The sequence below is a fragment of the Ambystoma mexicanum genome, chromosome 7q (genome assembly GCF_040938575.1).
Source record: "Ambystoma mexicanum isolate Mex_15411 chromosome 7q, UKY_AmexF1_1, whole genome shotgun sequence".
Taxonomy (NCBI): domain Eukaryota; kingdom Metazoa; phylum Chordata; class Amphibia; order Caudata; family Ambystomatidae; genus Ambystoma; species Ambystoma mexicanum.
The window spans coordinates 884,380,337-884,401,401 of record NC_090941.1 but is presented as its reverse complement, the minus strand read 5'-3'; the positions used below and the strand labels follow the sequence as shown (position 1 = coordinate 884,401,401).

The window sequence follows — 21,065 nt, the reverse complement described above, 5'->3', positions numbered from 1 at the left end:
CTCATATCGGTATGATGTAACTATCATCCGTGAACCGAAGTCAGTATTAGACTCCTCTTTTGATGTTTCAAAAGATTTTGCACTAACGATAAGCTTATAAGACAAATAGATGAAACATAGGAGCCCTATAAAATCATGGTCTAACTACCTGACTGATAAAGTATGTAATATTTAATTACATGCAAATAATAAAAGCACCCAGTACAAACTAATGGAATCAATCCAGATAACATGGCCAGAAAGTAAATGGGTCGTTCAAAACATATGCATCCTGTATTAGTATTCAAAGATGGCAGATAGCTGAAAAAAACATGTGACGCTATGACGTCATCATGTGAGAAACAAAAAGAAGTCCATCATGTGACCCTACGATCTCCCCGGTTCTGTGAGAAAGACGCAGAGGAAACTCTGGGGGTCATCCAGACTAAGGAAAAAGTAAGTCGAACTTTCTCCCATAAAAACGGAACCTGCCCTCTAAAAATTTAATCGTACAAGTCTTAAATAATAATTATGGCCCACTTGCAGATACAAATACAGAGTGAGTGGAATGGTACCTGCATGACAACAATGCGACATCCATAACGAACGAGAAAAAAACAGACAAAATCACAGATGGCATGTGCATTTACCCCCGTTCTGATAATAAGGTAAAAGATACATTTATCAAAACATAAATACTGCTAAAGAATAAGGAAAATAATGCTCAGAATCGCCTCTGTATTTTTGTGTCATGTATAAATGGGAAACTACAAAATGGACGCAAAAGATTGAAGACATGAGTGTGTAATCTCACTCACTCGCTGGCCCTCTACGCAGCCATACACGCTTAGAAAGGGCTCCCGCACAATATACAAGAAATACAATGTTATTGACAAATATACCATATATTAGACCGGGATTGTCTTTTTCTTAATTTTCTATTAAATTTCACTTTTTAGTAACCAATAACATATTTGGTTTTTTACAGTTGTATCTGCCCCAAAATAAGACGGATATGAAACAACAGTTTATTGTGGCATGAATGTGTGTACAAGAAAAGAAAAGAAAACGTCCTGAAGACGGGCCCACAAAGCTACGTGATTAGAAATTACCTGAACACGTGGCATTACTAAGTGGACCTAGAAACACTAATATGTGTTGACACATGGAAGGAAAATATTCCATCCTTGTTCTAAAGTAGACTAGGGTCTCAGAATATAATACTTGCCCCCCAGTATCCAATACTAACCTCACAAATCATCTCCCTCAAAAGATACAAATAAAAGGTGTTGTTGATGAATAACTCTAACTCTTTAAAACTCAGCATATCCACCACCCATTACATAACTGACTTCACACAAACCACAGATAGGAAACACCTAAACTAAAAACACTCTTTAATCTTTCCACAACACCCAACATACACAGGAAACATCTGCATACAACACAGAAATGCCAATCCACCAAAATCATACCAGCACAGAGTGACTGTTTCTGTTCTGAACTGAAGCTACCAACCGCACATCCAAGCTCTCTTGTGCTACTCCCTCTCAACCCCGCTAACCCTCCCAAATCCCTTCCTTTTCAGATCCGCCTGAGCACCTGGAGACCATGGAAAACGGCAGCGGTACAAGTCCCAATATCATATTCATAACAAAACCCACAGAGCAATCCATAGCCAAGGAGTGGAATTCATACAGGGAAAAATCTCAATTTACAAACGAAATTGAACACAAAGATCCAGATACAACATTTGCCTCAAACCCAAATAATATTCAAAGTTGAAATTTGGTGGATAGGAATTCCCCTGCTTTTCTGCACATTTTTGGAACTCACTACCGAAGGATATACACACAGAAGAACACCTAACAATCAGGAAATTACTAAAAGCATGACTCTTTAACTCAATGAGTCAAACAGAAAACCCTTTTGGTGGGTAACCGCCATCACAAGAGAAGCACTCAAAGCAACCTAAACCTAATGTACCTAAACCTGGATACCCAAGGAAATAAAGCACTGTTTCGCATGTCACCATAGGAGACTCAGAGCCCTGCCAAACCGATATAAGCCTCGAAGAGAAGGGCACAGACCACCCCCAGACCTAGCCCTACTAAAAACTCACCACTATCCTGTATCCTCACCCTCGAATTCCAAACCACAAACATACACATACCTCTACAGGAGCAGAAACCTGAAGCTGCCACAAATTGCACACAATCTGCAATCCCCCATTAAACCAAACACACTATAGAAAATCAAACCACAAACACACAAGCCACCACATACACACTAATACACAAAACATTGCTAAATCATTAGTGACAACAAAAAAAAACCCAGCACACAATGATCTGATTTTCTGAAATGAAGCTACCGCAGCATATCAAAACTCTCCTGCGCTCTCTCCCTCTCGATCGCACTAACGAACCCCCCAGAACCCTCATTCCTTTTCAGGTCTGCCAGAGGACCTGCAGACCATGAAAATGGTAGCGTTGCATGGTATAAATCACAATAAATTAACATAAAATACATTTTACATTGTGACCTTTTCTGATACAGATGTTCCAGTATTTGCCAAGGTTAAAATGTCATTGCATTGATATTTGCACAAGCTTACCAAATAAGAAGAAGAAGGCCTTTGTGAGTGTGGCTACATCAAAGATAGTGCTTAATTGAATGTCATTTTCAACATATATTGCTTTTTAAACAATTAGTGTGACCGAGACCAGGGTTTGACCCTGTTAGAGGGGGACAGACAACCCTTTCTACCTTGGGTAGGCAGCCTGCTAGAGCGAATGCCCGAGCAGATATTACCCCAGAGGTGGGGTGACAGAGTTTGGGGGGCACAGTCTCTGACTCCCTACGTGTGTTGTGCTGATTCATGTGGGTATCACTGTGAATTATCCAATGCCTACCTCCGCTCCGCTGGATAGAATATTTTCTATTTGCAGTCCCACAAGACCTAAAATCCACCACAGTGGCAACCAGACAAAGTGAACAGGGTAAACAAGACGCTGATCAATAAACTTCTGTTCATGGTTACCTCTGTCTTTGGCAGCATCAGAAGATTGGAGAGCCCTTAGAAAGTCTGGAAGGGAGTATGGAAGATTTTCAATGTTATGCGGATGACACTCAGCTCTCTTTCAGGCTCCCCTCAGCTACCTCTGCTTCTTCTCTGATACCAGACTGTCTGGCCACAATTTAGGAATGGTGTGCCACCAATGATCTCTGCCTTAATTGCAGTAAGACTGAGATCCTCCTCATTGGGACACTCGCTCCCTCCTTTCCTCTCTATCTCTCTCTAGCTGCCCACTCTGGGCCCTCTTCCTGCTCCTTCCTGTGAGGCTTAGAACCTTGGTGACATCTTCGACTTCACCCACTCCTTCTCTCCTCACATATCTGACGTCTCTAAGAAGACAAACTATCAGCTGCACCTCCTCAGAGGTATTCTTAATTTTCTCACTTCCTTCCAGAAGCTCACTGTCTCCAGAGCTCTGGTCCTCTCTAGTCTGGACTATTACAACAGCCTCTTTCTAAAACTTTCTGCCTCTACTCCCGACCTTTACAACTTATCCAGAACAGGACTGTAAGACTTGTCCTTGGCAAGGCCCACCTAAAATCTGTAAATGCCCACTCAGCAGTGCTGTGTGGGCATTTACATATGTTAATATCACTGCGGTGGGCCCACCTACATTAGCGTCAGACCCCACTTGTTAGACAATCCTGGCTAGGCCTCTGCCTCCTCCTGGCACTTCTCCCCTTCCACGCACTTGTGTGATCTGAATGACACAAGGCCTAGTAAGATCATTATTTTGTCCTCCCTTTGTTTCCACCTCCGTGTCTTGTTGCGCCTAGAAACACTTGTGTACAAGCGTGCTATAAATGCCACAACATATCATATCAGATACGGCTACAGCGTTTAGGCCCTCACCAGTATGATAAGCTATCCTAGACAGTAGGGGGTTACCGATCAAAATTTGCATTGCATCACTGAGGAAGAAGGGAATCAAGGGTTAGGATGGAAGGATGCCACAGGAGTTAGGGATCTTGCTTAGTCAAAACTACCCTGCAGTCTGATAAATCAAAAATAAAGCACTCAAACTGTTCTCCTGAACTGGTTGAATTATTCAAGCCATGCGTGACAGCATGCACTGCCACATTTTATTGTATATGTAGCTGATGCCTATCTTTGTAAAAAGAGACCTATAACATATCCTGGTGTTATGAAGTTTATATTATGTGCATATTATAAATGGTTAAATTCTGAAATGAATCATAATTACAAAACGGTGTGTTTCCCTTCCCAGATTGTGGGGTGGGAATTCTGAGTTTTGGCACCAATAAACTCTAGCCGCTGTCACCCATTCAAAAATCTGAAAATGACAATCGTGCAGTTCTTGTTTTTGGGTGGGTTGTTAAATTGTCCTAAACAGCCTTGGTGCAATTAAATATTGTAAACATCAATGCTGCAAAAGATTATAGGCTAAAAGCAGAAGGATACTGGTGGTGCAAAGACAAGAGTCTTGCAAATGTATAGATAGACACATCAAAGTAAAAATCACAATATTGAGACCTTTGGCAGATATATGTATAATACAAAATGAAAACAAATTTCAGCCCACATGGATATGCTTCAATTGAGAGAATTGCTTTCGACTCACCTGACCAGGTCGTGCTTCGAAATTGTCCTTTAGCATTCGAATTTCAATAACGTCACAGGGGTGGATAATCACAGAGGTGATGGTGACTGGTTTATTACTCCTTATGTAACGATATAGTCGCTCCGCACAATAAAGGCACAGAGGTCCCGAAATCCAAAGCCAGGTCTATAAAGACAACAAGAAAATACTGTCACATAACGATGATGATATCAAACCTAATAATATTGGATTGTTCACATGAGAGACGTCATTATTGTTTTTCGGTGTTGGATACATCTAAATAAAAGACAGCATAAAAAAGATTAGGTGTAGTCCATAAAAATGACAAAACCACAAAACTAAAATATATAATTGTTCCCCTTCAATTTCCCCATTTAAAAATGCTTCCATGTTAATCACGTTAAAGAAGGTCATACTTAGGAAAGATTTTGTCGTTCAAATAGAAAAAGGTCTTTGACATAAATAGAAACACTAATAGTTTAATTTTGTCCTTGTCCCATGGACTGTTATTTGGATTAAAGAGCACCATTCCAACCATCCCCTGCAAAGAGTGGAGGTGGACTGGGACATATTTGTGTGGGACACAAGGTTAAGCCAGCATTTAAATTCATCCATGCCATGGATCCCGCGAGATGTGTGGCGAGATACGTGTTGTGACCGTTTCTGGGGGGACCGCTTGTGTTGCAACTCCCGACCTCAAAAGAGCCAGTGCGTGGAGCGCCACGCAGAGTGCAGCATTAGAGTGCGGTCACAGGCAGTCAAAGGCTGGAAAGGACGAGTGAGTATACTAAATGTATAATCTACTCAGTAAATTTGTTTATACATGCAGCACTGAAAAGATTCTTCAGTCTACTCAATCACAAACCTCACTACCAGCCATATAAACACTAAAACATTGAGCTCACAGTCCCTGAGAAGTGTCCTACATGCAGCTGCACGCCTCATCACGGGTCTACGCTGATACCACCACATCACCCCGGCCCTCATCAACCTTCATTGGCTCCCACTGCACACACGAAATCACCTTCAAGTCTTGCTGCATCATCTATAATGCAGTCGCCCTCAAGTCACCCAGCTACCTCACAGAGAAACTCAGCATCTCTGGCGGAAAGCTCACCGCCAGAAGCCAGAACACGTGCAGACTTGAAATCTGCCACTGCAAAAAGGAAAGGATCAGAAAACAAGCCGTCTCTGCCTATGCCTCTTGACTATGGAACCTCCCACCCGTCAGCATCAGACTTGCCCCCGCGCTCCTACAATTCAGAATAGAACTCAAGACCCACCTCTTCAAGGAGTCTCTCTTCCTCAACACCTAGGCCATCACATCACCCACGCCACCTGACTCTCTAGACGCAGCTGCCCCTCTCCTCCCTGCTACCCTGTACAGCTGTACCCCTCCTCTGCACCCCTCTGTATACTACCCCTGCTGTATATCTGTTCTGTTGTCACCTCTGAAAAGCGCTCTGTTATGCATCTGTACTGTTGTTAACCTTTGTAAAGCACTCTGCTGTGTATCTGTATTGTTGCATACCTCTGTAAAGTGCGTTGTTGCTTCTCGAAGCTAGGTCTGTGCTCAATAAACATCATACTAATAATAGTGATAATAACAGTCAAATGAGGCTTTACAACAACCTGGAAACATTAATACGTCTATTGAGGGCATAAGAGCTGGCCATGACACATGGGTTTGTGATGAAATTCCTTGCCGATGACTTATCACCCGGAAAGATATTGATCTGGTGGACTTTATCAATCTGGTTAGGAGGGACATTGTTACACTCAAGACCCCCTTAAAAGTTGTGTTTGAAATTATATTTTCAGAAACTAACAGGCCGATTCATGGAATTATTAGCGCGGCGCAAGTGGCCAAAAACGTGCGAATCGCAGTGGAATAGCGAAAATCGCAGTGCAAGTGCGAAAATCGCACGAAAAGCAGCGCACATCGGTTCATGGAAGGCCGTGCGCGAGAAAACCATCGGATGTGCGATAAAAAAGTGCGCGGCGCACGTTGGCGCACAGGCCATCTAACGGCGTGCGCCAGGTTACAGCGAAAATCGCACAGGCCACAGCGAAAATCGCACATAGCGCGGCGCACGCAACAAAAGTAGGCAGAACACGGGGCGTAACACTCGGAATGGGGAACAACTTGCCAAAATGTGGGCGTCACGGGGGAAGCACAGGGTACAAGTGCGCGGAACGCCCACACGCTCGCCTACAACACGTATTCATGGAATAGAATAGGGCAAAAAAGCGCACGCTCAAACCAGCGCACAGGCACAAACACGACCGCCACAAGAAAGCAGGCGGTAGCGTCTCTGCGCCTATAAGAAATGTGCGCCAAAAGGTGCGCCAACAAATAGCACCTATATACAGCCATGATGAATGCCCAATACTGTGGCCCTCCAGGACAAATGACGTGCAAAGGGGTACCCACAAACACAGACACGCGCTGACAACGTGTGCGTGTATACCGGGTTGCGCGGGAAGTCTCACACGCGAATTGGGCGGGTACGTGGATTACAGGGGTGCGCGGGAAGTCCCACACGCGATTTGTCAGGGTACGTGGATGTCAGGGGTGCGCGGGAAGTTCCACACGCGATATGGCCGGGTACGTGGATTTCAGGGGTGCGCGGGAAGTCCCACACGCGATTAGGCAGGGTACGTGGATTTCAGGGGTGCGCGGGAAGTACCACACGCGATTTGTCAGGGTACGTGGATTTCAGGGGTGCGCGGGAAGTTCCACACGCGATTAGTCAGGGTACGTGGATTGCAGGGGTGCGCGGGAAGTTCCACACGCGATTTGGCCGTGTACGTGGATTTCAGGGGTGCGCGGGAAGTTACACACGCGATTTGGCAGGGTACGTGGATTTCAGGGGTGCGCGGGAAGTTCCACACGCGATATGGCCGGGTATGTGGATTTCAGGGGTGCGCAGGAAGTCCCACACGCGATTAGGCAGGGTACGTGGATTTCAGGGGTGCGTGTGAAGTACCACACGCGATTTGTCAGGGTACGTGGATTTCAGGGGTGCGCGGGAAGTTCCACATGCGATTAGTCAGGGTACGTGGATTGCAGGGGTGGGCGGGAAGTTCCACACACGATTTGGCCGTGTATGTGGATTTCAGGGGTGCGCGGGAAGTTACACACGCGATTTGGCCGGGTACGTGGATTTCAGGGGTGCGTGGGAACTTCCACACGCAATTTGGCCGTGTACGTGGATTTCAGGGGTGCACGGGAAGTACCACACGCGATTTGTCAGGGTACGTGGATTTCAGGGGTGCGCGGGAAGTTACACACGCGATTTGGCCGGGTACGTGGATTTCAGGGGTGCGCGGGAAGTTCCACGCGCGATTTGGCCGGGTACGTGGATTTCAGGGGTGCGCGGGAAGTTACACACGCGATTTGGCCGGGTACGTGGATTTCAGGGGTGCGCGGGAAGTTCCACATGCGATTTGGCCGGGTACGTGGATTTCAGGGGTGCGCGGGAAGTTCCACACGCGATTTGGCTGTGTGCTCCCAGGTATTACCTGTACACCCTCCACGGCCCCTGCAGGCAGCAAACACCACAGGGGACCACCCTGCACACCTGCTCATGTCACCCACCACCCCCACCCCCCAGCCACCAGGGGCACCCTCCACCAGGCCCCCACCCATGTCTCCCACCACCCCCACCCCCCAGCAGTGCAGGGGCATCCTCCACCAGGCCCCCACCCATGTCTCCCACCACCCCCACCCCCAGGCCACCAGGGGCACCGTCCACCAGGCCCCCACCCATGTCTCCCACCACCCCCACCCCCCAGCACTGTGGGGCACCTGCCAGCAGGCCCCCACCCATGTCTCCCACCACCCCCACCCCCCAGCCACCAGGGGCACCCTCCACCAGGCCCCCACCCATGTCACCCACCACCCCCACCCCCCAGCCACCAGGGGCACCCTCCACCAGGCCCCCACCCATGTCACCCACCACCCCCACCCCCCAGCCACCAGTGGCACCCTCCACCAGGCCCCCACCCATGTCACCCACCACCCCCACCCCCCAGCCACCAGGGGCACCCTCCACCAGGCCCCCACCCATGTCACCCACCACCCCTACCCCCCAGCCACCAGGGGCACCCTCCACCAGGCCCCCACCCATGTCTCCCACCACCCCCACCCCCCAGCACTGTGGGGCACCTGCCAGCAGGCCCCCACCAATGTCACCCACCACCCCCACCCCCCAGCCACCAGGGGCACCCTCCACCAGGCCCCCACCCATGTCTCCCACCACCCCCACCCCCCTGCCACCAGGGGCATCCTCCACCAGGCCCCCACCCATGTCTCCCACCACCCCCACCCCCCAGCCACCAGGGGCACCCTCCACCAGGCCCCCACCCATGTCTCCCACCACCCCCACCCCCCAGCCACCAGGGGCAGCCTCCACCAGGCCCCCACCCATGTCTCCTACCACCACCACCCCCCAGCCACCAGGGGCACCCTCCACCAGGCCCCCACTCATGCCCAACTCATGTCACCCACCACCCCCACCCCCCAGCCACCAGGGGCACCCTCCACCAGGCCCCCACTCATGCCCAACTCATGTCACCCACCACCCCCACCCCCCAGCCACCAGGGGCAGCCTCCACCAGGCCCCCACCCATGTCTCCCACCACCCCCACCCCCCAGCCACCAGGGGCACCCTCCACCAGGCCCCCACCCATGTCTCCCACCACCCCTACCCCCCAGCACTGTGGGGCACCTGCCAGCAGGCCCCCACCCGTGTCTCCCACCACCCCCACCCCCCAGCCACCAGGGGCACCCTCCACCAGGCCCCCACCCATGTCACCCACCACCCCCACCCCCCAGCCACCACGGGCACCCTCCACCAGGCCCCCACCCATGTCACCCACCACCCCCACCCCCCAGCCACCAGGGGCACCCTCCACCAGGCCCCCACCCATGTCACCCACCACCCCCACCCCCCAGCCACCAGGGGCACCCTCCACCAGGCCCCCACCCATGTCACCCACCACCCCCACCCCCAGCCACCAGGGGCACCCTCCACCAGGCCCCCACCCATGTCTCCCACCACCCCCACCCCCCAGCACTGTGGGGCACCTGCCAGCAGGCCCCCACCCATGTCACCCACCACCCCCACCCCCCAGCAGTGCAGGGGCAGCCTCCACCAGGCACCCACACATGTCCCCCTGCCCCCAGGTCCTGACGATACTCAATCATGGCAGTAATGGGCAGCATACCCAGCACAAACACCCAGGCAAGGATTGCATCCACCCACACAGTGAATGCAATTACATGATACAACCCCAATGGCAAGTCTGTAAATGAACACACGTCCGTCACACACACATACACAATGGGTGCAAGTGAATGTCAAAACCCATATCATGACATGTATGAAACCAATGAGAAAATACCACAAGTGAAAGTTAAAAAAACATGTATTAAAGATGAAAAATAAGTAAACAAATCAAACATACAACAATGGGGATAACAAAATAAATGGTCCATGTCCGAGAACAAATTTAAAAATAAAAAAAACAAAGTAATCCAAAAACAAATGATGTCCAAAGCAATATCATGTGGAAGGAAAATAATTAAAAACCATTTCCTCATGGTGAACACAATAATTAATAAAAAAAAATGTTTCTTCAAAAAGCAAACTATATACACGAATATTCCAGGGTCCATGAGCCCAACACCATAAATGAAACCTACTACTACCTAATGAAAATAATATATACAAAAAAGTGGCCATTGTCCGAGCGGTCCAAAAAAACAAAAATTAATAAAGGAAACCTAACACTAACTAACTAAATAACTATATACAAAGGCAGCGGGCAAGTCCTGCGGCTCACTCGGTGATGTTGCTGGCCAGGGCATCATCGAACTCCATGTCGATGTCCTGGAGGCGGGACTCTGTCCTGGCCCCGAGGTCTCGCAGGGGTAACCCCATCTCCAGCTCAAACTCCCTGCGAGCTTCCTCGAGGCACTCAGCCCGCCTCAACGCCCGACGCATGGAGAACTCCGCCCTGACCATGGTGAGCCGCTCCTCTTCCTCCCGCTGCCGCTCCGCACCTATCCGCTGGACCAACTGCTCCCACATGGAACACACCACCATCCCAGGGTTGCCCTGCCCTCCAGCTGATGCCTGCCCCTCTGATCTTGATGGCCCCGAGCCATGATGCCTCCCACGTCGAGCCTGCTGCTGCCTCCGACGCCACTGCCTCTGCCAGCACGACGGCATCCAGGCTGATGGAAACCACCGACGCCGTCGTGCACGTGCCCTGCCCGATGATGCTGTCACATCTTCCATCTGCTGGGGTCCAGTTGCTGTGTTGTCCACCCCTGCTGGACCTCCGACTCCCAACTGTGGCAGGGATGGTATCCCCACCGAGCTGGCTGCATTGGTCGGGGCAGGTTCACAGGGGGCCCTGGTGGCATCTGGGCCGGAAGACGGCAAGGAGAACGACTGCTGTATAGCCTGCACAGAGGAGGAGAGGGCCGCCAGATTGGCCAACACATGCAGGAAACCCCCGAGCATGGCCGATCCCAATTGGGCCACGTCGGCACGGTGCACTTCGTGATGACGTGCGTGCTCCTCCCGGGAAGCACGCACGGCATCACGAATCACAGCCGTGCGCATCGCGACCCCAATCAGGACCTTCTCCACACGGCCAGGGGTTCCCACGTCCGCAGGTGGAGGGGAGTCAGGTGACATGGACATCCCCTCTACCTGCGGACGGGCCTGGGACGGGGCATCCCTGCTGGTGCATGGTGGTGCACTCACAGGGTCAGGGACAGCGACATTCACAGGCCCCTCCACGGTGACCTGTGCTGCCTCCTGCCCCTGGCCCTGGACTGCACCACTTGCACCAGCAGGGATGCCCCCACCAGGCCCCATGTGTGCCCCAGTGGCGGCCTCCTCCTCCTCTGTGAAAACCACCAACCTGGATGGCTCCTCACCGTCTCCCACCGTAGCAGGCCCCTGTGGGTCTCACCCACCCCTTCCGTTGCAGCCGTGGGGGCATCCCCGCCGCCTTGCTCCACAGCGTTGTCTCCGCCCTCTTCTTCACTAGCCGCTGCGTAGAGGGAGACAAAGAACACAAGCATGAGGGCACTGTACAATGGTCCCCTAGACAGGAAACAATAGCAGATGAGCACCACTGTCAAAGTACACTTCCATCATGTCCCTCCACAACACATGGGTCAGTCCAGGCAAAACACACACAGTAACAGGCATGGTGCATGCCATGGACATTTCCATGCATGTCCAATGGACTCTTGAAACATTCAATGATATGTAACTCACATGCATCATGGCTCATGCCTATCACATGCACACACTTCACCTCAGTCACATCCATCTGGCCCCAAACACACCAAACACAGCGGATACAAGGGTAATTTGGCTGCTTCACTGAATCTGTGCATTGTCACACACATGTGTCATGCATCCATGGCATGCACAAGTCACAGACACGCAGGTCAGGCACACAGACATGGCTACCATATATGTACCTGGCATCAGCACCCATCCCTCACCCCCACCCATGTCCAGGTACAGAGACAGGCATGCTCGCATGTTCAAAATCTGCATAGGGCTCCCCATGCGGCATTTTAACACATGCAACAACCATGTGGGTCACACATCACTGGTCGCACATGCATTACCATGATGTCCCTGCACACATACATGCATACATGGCCTATGGCACACATACAGGCAAGTATCATAGAACCAGCACACCGCAACATGCCCTGTCTCACACAGTAATGCTTGGACACTTACCGCTCAACTCCAGACGGGCCTCCCTCTCAAGGATCTTGGCGTGGAGCGCTGGGCGTACGCGTTCCAGGACCCTCATCTGGATGGAACTCATGCAGCCCCGGCCCCCCTCCACGAGGCGCCGGGCCTTCACAAGGGTCCTGGACCTCAAGTCCTCCCAGCGCTTCTTTATCTTCAGGACGTTGCGGGTTGCCACCCCCTCCGCGTTGATGGCAACCACACAGTCGGCCCAGATCCTCTCCCGTCCTTCCTTGCTGGCGCGGGACGATCCAAAGAGGGCATCATACTGCCCCAGGACATGCTCCACCAGGACACCAACTTCGGTGGCAGTGAAGCTGGTGCCCCTCTGCCCCTCTGGCCTGTGGTTGCCACTGGTGCCAGATGTGGAAGTGCCCGACATGGCAACCCCAGAGGCAGGTGTGGGTGGGCAACTGGGTCCTGGGGCTGGGCTGTGGAGCGATGTAATCCCAGTCGGGAGTCTTCAGTTCCAGCAGGGGTGGACACAGCAACTGGACCCCTGCAGATGGCTGATGTGCAGGCACCAAATGGCAGGGCACGGTGGCAGCAGGCAGGCAGGCAGGCAGGCAGCAGCAGATGGCACGTGGGAGGCTGCTCGGGGCACTGGGGGGCAGTAACTCGGCCTTCTGGGCAGGAGCGTGGTCTTCCGTGTGTTTTCGCGTGGCCAGCTTGATACGGAGTGATTTGGCACGTGAAAATCCTGCACGTCAGCGTGAAATCCGAGGAAAGGCCCTTAGCGCGTAAGCGCGTCAGCACGCATACGCGATTCTATTGGACCAGAGTCCCTGAGCGCGTAAGCGCGTCTGTGACGTGACCCGCACGGGTGTTCCCCACTCAGCACGTGATGACAGAGCACACGTGGAAATACTGCACGTCAGAGTGTCATCGCGTGTAATTGGACAAAAGTTAGTGTACACGCGATTGGCCTATGTACGTGTATTTCATGGGTGCGCGGGCACTTACCCACGCAAGTACGTCAGCGCACCTGTATCCCGTGGTGCGTGGGAATTTCCACACGCTATTGGACTGGGAACTGGATTCCAGGGGTGCGCGGGTCACACGCTCGCCTAGAACACGCGCAAAGCATAAATTTGCGCACTTTAACAATAACAAGCTCAGACGCCAGGATGAACATACCGTTCCTAGCAGCAGTGGCAGTGGGCTACCAAAGGAGGAGGAGGAGGATAGTCAGGGCCAGAATATTCACACCCAGAACCAGCCTTTTCGGGATGCCTGATGACCAGGTGTATGGGAGGTACAGGTTTCCACCACACATAATACTGGACCTGGTGAGTGAGTGGGAGGATGACCTCACATCACCCACCCTGTGCTCCCAAGCACTCAGCCCCCTGGAGAAGGTCCTCAATGTACTGCACTTCTTAGCCACTGGATCATTTCAGCGGACAAGTGCCATAGTGGGTGGGGTGTCACAGGCCACCCAGTCACGCTGCCTACACCAGGTCTTGAACATCATCACTGCACGCCCATCAGTCCGCAGGCACATATACCTGCCCAGAACACCTGCAGAAAGGCATGCTGCCGCCCTGGATTTTTACGGTGTGGCACGATTCCCCAAAGTGCTAGGTGCCATCGACTGCACCCATGTGGCTCTACGTCCCCCCAGGGCATCTGAGCACATCTATAGGAACCGCAAGCACTGGCATTCCATCAACGTGCAGGTAGCATGTAATGCCAAGGGAATCATCACCTCAGTATATGCCAACTATCCCGGGTCCACCCATGACAGCTTCATTTACCGAATGTCCACCCTAAGCCGGGACCTAGAAGCTGGGCGGCATGGCGATACATGGCTGCTTGGTGAGTATGTATGCCACTGCACATGCATGCCTGTTGGATACTGAGCAAGGTCAGAACCCCACCAATGATACCAATCACCACCTCCACAGGGGACAGTGCCTACCCTCTCAGCCCCCACATGATGACGCCAATTCGGAACCCCACCACGCCACCCGAGGTAAGATATAACACAGCCCACATTACGACCCGGGGCATAGTGGAGCGCACATTCGGAGTGCTAAAGTCACGCTTTCGCTCCCTTGACCGTTCTGGCGGGCAGCTGTTATACGCTCCCCCAGTAGTGTGCAGGATCATAGTGGCAGCATGTGTCCTGCACAATGTTGCAACACGCCGGGGCCTGGCCGTGGACATGGTGGTGGCCCCACATTCCCAACCACATGCACAGCCGCTGCGCATGGGAGGGGAAAGGGCAGAGGGAGAGGCAGCCCGTACACAGCTAGTGGCTAATTACTTCACATAGTGATCACACCCCTGTGGAGTGCACACTGGCCTGGCACATTCCATCTGACAATCAATGATGACTCAACCTGACACTGATCCTGAATGTCTGGAGATTCAACCGTGAAAAGCATATCAGCCTGAGATTGTTCACCTGGAAGTGTTACAATGTGTGCATCCCTACCCACAAACACCACCAATGCAGTTTTGTGAAGAAACACATTCAAGCAGCTAAAATGAATACCCACTTGCTAAATGCAACAAGAGGACAGTGCCATGTCACCCAACCCATCCCCAGCACCGCCACACAACACACCGTGCCATGTCATGCTATGTGCAGGTAAACAAAGTCATGCCCACAACATGACAAGTGTCACGATGTACAGTGTCCCCAATTGAAACTTGCTACACCTGAAATGCTCACTGTAATGCAGGACCAACAACAAACTTGAGCAGATACTACCATTAACATGACTTCACTAATGTAATAAATCAGTAGTCTCCCCACCTGGAAATACCTGCACTCCCACCACTTCCAACTGTACAGTGTTGGCGCCATGTAGAGTTGTAGGTGCACTGCTGCCAACAAGGACCCCATCTCCAGACTAGAGGGCCTTGTGTAGACATGAGGAAGGGACCTGCAAATTGGGAGGCAGACACAGATGATGAGTTACACATCAATGCAACATGCAGTGTACAACAGAACAGCAATATGCACTAGGAATGTATACACAGTATTGACTAGACTACCCACACATGTAGTGGGAGTCCAATGTCACCATGTACTTCAATGTCACTTGGGCACACCCTTTGCAAGCCCATGGAAACGGGAAGCAGGAGGGGTGTGTGTGACTCAAACCCAGGCATCTGAACCAAATACATGACAAGCCTGCATGTGCCCAGCCACAATGCAGCGTATGCCCACAGGAACCACGGAAGCCAACAAATTGTCCCAAAAAAATTGGGAAAAATATAAGAATACAAATAAAAATAAAAATAAAAAAAATAAAAAATGGCCATTAATGGGCCCGGGGGGGGGTTGGGGAGGCCACCCAGGAGGTCCGAGGACAGGGTGCACACCAAAACCCACCTGTGTGGATCCTGGGAAAAAAAACACCTCCATGGGCTCATGGCCCACACGGCTACCCTATTGTGGGAGTATCACTGCTGTCACTATTATCACCCTGTGCAGCTGCATCCGGAGGTGGTTGCACTATGGGAGGCAGCCCACGCAAGGCCCTACTCTGTTCCTCCATGGCTGCAAGCATGCGGGTGTGGTAGGTCTCGTTCTGGAGGATGAGGGTGCGGAGGTCCCATGCAACAACTCACGGGATGCCCGGACCTCCGCCCTCGTTGCTTGCATCTCAGCTGAGAGCGTACGGGTGAGACGCTCCAGCTGCTGTTCTGTCCTTTGGTGTGTTGAAGCCTCAAGCTCAACAAGAGTCGCCCTGAGTTGATGGAGCTCCTGCCTCAGGGCTTCCCTGTGGCCCTGGGACTCTATGGAGATGGCCTCCTCCAGAGTCGCCAGTGCCGCCCGCCTGTCCCTGTTGGACGCCAACATGTCCTCCCTGTGTGACTGGCAGATGGAGTCGGTTGCCTGCTCTAGTCGCTCCATCAGCCTTTCAGGGGGGACAATGGAAGTGGCCACCCTATCCATGGCCTGAGCCATCATCTCGGATGATGCTGCCTGTTGGGTAGCCATACCGTAAATGGATTGCTCCCATGCGGTATTGCCAGGTGGCGTACGGCCACCACGTCGGCGGGCACCACACCTGTCTGGGGCAAGGCGGACTGCGCCTTGCTGTGCCGGCACTGCCTGAGGCTGCAGGACTGCATTCCCCCTCTGATCTGCTGGCCCAGGAACAGGATCAGATGTCGCGGAGTGTGACCCTGCATCCGTAACCACCAAAGGCCTAGCTGCCAACACTGACATCCCCATTGAGGGTTCTGACCCTGGTGCAGGTGGGTGGGACAGAACAGAATCCCTCCCTGGAACACTCACCTGCGACGGCACGTAGGTCTCATCATCCGAATCAACAGCTGAGTACAGCTCGGGGGAGGTGCAGCCAGAGACACCCCTTGAGAGCACGACCTGCAGCACTTGTGGGTTCTCACCCACCAGCACACCACGTCCCTCACTGGTGGTTGGTCGGCCCTCGGACCCCTCCTGGCTCTGCACCATCTCCACAACCCCAGCAGTATCAGGTGCGTCTTCCCCTGCAAAGACATAATAACAAAGAAATGGAAACAGGCATTAGCACCATGGCACACAATGAGGGCTGAGAAGCAAGAGAACCAGTACTTGATTGACACATGTCCCACATGACTAAGACCCTCCCATGCATGCACCCTCACTGCGTATGAAGGGCAGGCAAATGGCACACACTGATGACACAAAGATGGAAGATGAACACATTTCCTGCATGCTGCCTGGCAGTGGCATCACACATTGGCCTGTGATTGCCAGGTGACACACACATGCCATCACACAGATGGCATGTACCATTGCTATTGAGGCAAGATGGAGAGGAGGGCAGCACTTATTCATTCAGTCCAGTTCCCGCATGTAATAGCTTTTCTAAATCAAACAGGTCTGATTTTCACCTGGAGCTGGCAGTCCAAAATGGTCCAATTGCACAGGGACATGTGTGAACATATGATATCCAGGTAACAAAGTCACTCCAGTTTACCATAGCCATGCCAGACATGTGACTAGAGGACTGAGAAATGCCTAGTATAAGTGGTGGAATGCTAACAATCTGTCTGAATGAACAGAGAAAAATAAGCAACAATGTTGTGGCAAGGTGACACTTCAAGGGCAACTGGCATGCTGTTGGGCTAGATGTCTACTGTTGGCAGAAGGGATACTGCAATGGCCAAATGCAGCTGCGCAGGATGTATTGCATGAAGCACATGCCTGACCCATACGACTCAGGCGCACACACTCTCACCTGGCACACAAACAGAAGCCCTCACACACACACCATGCACATGGATGACACACACATGCATGTGCACTCACCGGACAATGCCTCGTAATCAGGCAGATCTCCCACGCCTTGGATCTGTTCCTCCGTGACGTAGGTCCCAGCGACTGACTCATGTGGAGTGAGTTCCATGTCTACTACTGGAGACCCACCTCCAGTCACTAGAGTTGCGGCATGACTTGAGGCCAGCTTCTTCTTTGCCCTGCGCTTTAGGTCATTCCAGCGCTTATAGCAATCATTGGCTGTGCGCCTCACGGTTCCAAGGGCACTTACGATGTCCGCAACGGTCTGCCAGTGTGCCTGGCGTTGTGCAGGTGTGGTCTTGGATCCTGCAACAAAGACCATCTCGTTATCATGTCCGGACACATACTCGACAAGTGCATTCAGTTCGTCATCCGTGAAGCTGGGCTTCCTGGACGGGCCGGACTGTGTAGCCGTGTCTGGGGCATCAGCCTGTGCCGGACGAGCACTCTTCCTCTTCCGCTTGGAAGGTGGTGGTGATCCTGAGTGTCCTGCGCCGCTCTGGACACTAGGGGCAGGAGCCCTGGTGGGCTCTGTATCAGGTGTGTGGGATTGCACACTCAGCATGGGAGTTGGTGCAGGCATTGGCTCAAGTGTAATGGTGTCAGGGGGAATGTCAGCAGGATGGACTAGGACCGACACTGTCCTGGCTGGGTGTGTGAGAGCTGGGGTGGATGGAGCCGCAGCTGCCCCTGCAGCCTCTCCGCCCTGCCTACTTGGGGCAGCAGATGACCTTGCTGCCCCAGATCCACGTGGCATGATGGCATCAACGTGCACCAGCGCACGTGTCGTAGCCCTGCTGACCTGGAAGTCAGCCATGGAGTCAGCCAGGTCTGGTGCCACCATGGGCTGGTCCAACAAGGGCTGAGCATGGATGGTGTCAGCCACATCAGCCTCAATGGGAGGGGAGGAGAGGGGGGGATTATGGGTGCCCGTGACTGGTCCTCCACACATGGGGGACAGTCTCACCCTGCAAGTTACGACCACGTCCCCTACCGGATCCACCACGGCCACCACTTGTGGCTCTTCCACCTTTGCCACCCTTACGGAATCCTCGCCTCCCAGCCATGGCACTGATGTTAATGTGCGTATGGGAGTGGATGTAGACTATTGTCCTGGGCAATTGGGGGTCAAAGGGGTTGGGTACCAGATGGTAATTGTACCCTAGTGCTTTAGCAAGGCTGAATGTAACCCCTGGGGAAAGATGACGGGTCACGCAACGCACATGAGGCCCAAAAAAGGGAGATGACGTGCACGCAACCCCTCCTAGACCACGTGTGCAGAAAGAAAAACCTGCACTACGCTGTGGCACCCAGTAACACAAGAATGAACGTATGCGTGTCACACGCAGCCTAGAATGACCTCTGAAGGGGTAGGCTACACACGGGGCAAGCACAGATGTTAGATACGTGCGTGACTCACCGTCTTCCAGGTAAAAGAGCGTGAAAAATGAGCGCGTTTGGTTGGCAACACCCCCGCCAAAAGAAGATATGTACGCTGTCTGAGGCGACAGGACAACAGTAGAAGGGAACACTGTTTGAGGGAACAGGCCCAGGTAAACCAGTACAAGAGAAAAAATAGAAAAAGCTGTCAGAGGTAACAGGGAGTACGAACTTGAAACGCCGTGAAGTAAATCGCGTGTGAAACGACAAGAAGTACAGAATTCACCCACTCGCTCTCCACGAAAAGCAGTACAAGGAATTGGTGTTCTACACGTACCTTATATGCAGGCCCACACGTACAGCGTCACTTACGCGGCGTGTACGTGCTAGGCCCATTCCCACCAATTACACGCTTTGTCACTTCTGCGTGTAGGTCCATTTGCACCAATTACACGCTTTGACACTTCTGCGTGTAGGTCCATTTGCACCAATTACACGCTTTGACACTTCTGCGTGTAGGGCTTTTCCCACCAATAACACGCTTTGACACTCGGACGTGTCACGCAACATTTTCCTACGCGTGCACGTGACTTCATAGACGCGCAAACGCGTTTACGCGCTGAGGGCCTTTCATCGATTTACACGCAGACGTGTGGGATTTTCACGTGCAAAATCACTCACTACGTATCAAGCTGTCCACGCGTTCACACGAAAGACCACGCTCCTGCCCAGGAGGCCAAATTACTGCCCCCCAGAGCCCTGAGCACGCTCCCACCTGCCATCTGCTGCTGCCTGACTGCCTGCTGCCCACGTGCCCTGCCATTTGCTGCCTGCACATCAGCCAGGGGTGCTGTTGCTGTGACCACCCCTGCTGGAACCAAAGGCTCCCGACTGCTTTTCCGTTGCCCCACAGCCCAGCCCCAGGACCCAGTTGCCCACCCACTCCTGCCTCTGGGGTTGCCATGTCGGGCACTACAACATCTGGCACCAGTGGCAACCCCCGGCCAAGGAGGCAGAGGGGCACCAGCTTCAGTGCCAGGGAAGTTGGTGTCCTGGTGGAGGATGCCCCTGGTGGCTGAGGGGTGGGGGTGGTGGGAGACATGGGTGGGGGCCTGCTGGAGGCTGCCCATGGTGGCAGGGGGGTGGGGGTGGTGGGAGACATGAGTGGGGGCCTGGTGGAGGCTGCCCCTGCACTGCTGGGGGGTGGGGGTGGTGGGAGACATGAGTGGGGGCCTGGTGGAGGCTGCCCCTGCACTGCTGGGGGGTGGGGGTGGTGGGAGACATGAGTGGGGGCCTGGTGCGGGCTGCCCATGGTGGCTGGGGGGTGGGGGTGGTGGGAGACATGAGTGGGGGCCTGGTGGTGGCTGCCCCTGCACTGCTGGGGGGTGGGGGTGGTGGGAGACATGAGTGGGGGCCTGGTGGGTGCTGCCCATGGTGGCAGGGGGGTGGGGGTGGTGGGAGACATGAGTGGGGGCCTGGTGGAGGCTGCCCCTGCACTGCTGGGGGGTGGGGGTGGTGGGAGACATGAGTGGGGGCCTGGTGGAGGCTGCCCCTGCACTGCTGGGGGTGGGGGTGGTGGGAGACATGAGTGGGGGCCTGGTGGAGGCTGCCCCTGCACTGCTGGGGGGTGGGGGTGGTGGGAGACATGAGTGGGGGCCTGGTGGAGGCTGCCCCTGCACTGCTGGGGGGTGGGGGTGGTGGTAGACATGAGTGGGGGCCTGGTGGAGTGTGCCCCTGCACTGCTGGGGGGTGGTGGGAGACATGAGTGGGGGCCTGGTGGAGGCTGCCCCTGCACTGCTGGGGGGTGGGGGTGGTGGGAGACATGAGTGGGGGCCTGGTGGAGGGTGCCCCTGCACTGCTGGGGGGTGGGGGTGGTGGGAGACATGAGTGGGGGCCTGGTGGAGGCTGCCCCTGCACTGCTGGGGGGTGGGGGTGGTGGGAGACATGAGTGGGGGCCTGGTGGAGGGTGACCCTGGATGC

The 21,065-nt window shown here is 53.2% G+C and overlaps 1 protein-coding gene across 1 annotated transcript in view; it reads right to left on the bottom strand.

Moving 5' to 3' along the window:
- Window positions 1-21,065, bottom strand: part of NOX4 (NADPH oxidase 4) — a 1,243,038-nt gene that overhangs the window by 756,473 nt on the left and 465,500 nt on the right. The window contains exon 10 of the mRNA XM_069639431.1: window positions 4,641-4,805. Within this exon, the coding sequence (XP_069495532.1) occupies window positions 4,641-4,805 (165 nt within the window). The remainder of the gene's footprint in view (window positions 1-4,640; window positions 4,806-21,065) is intronic.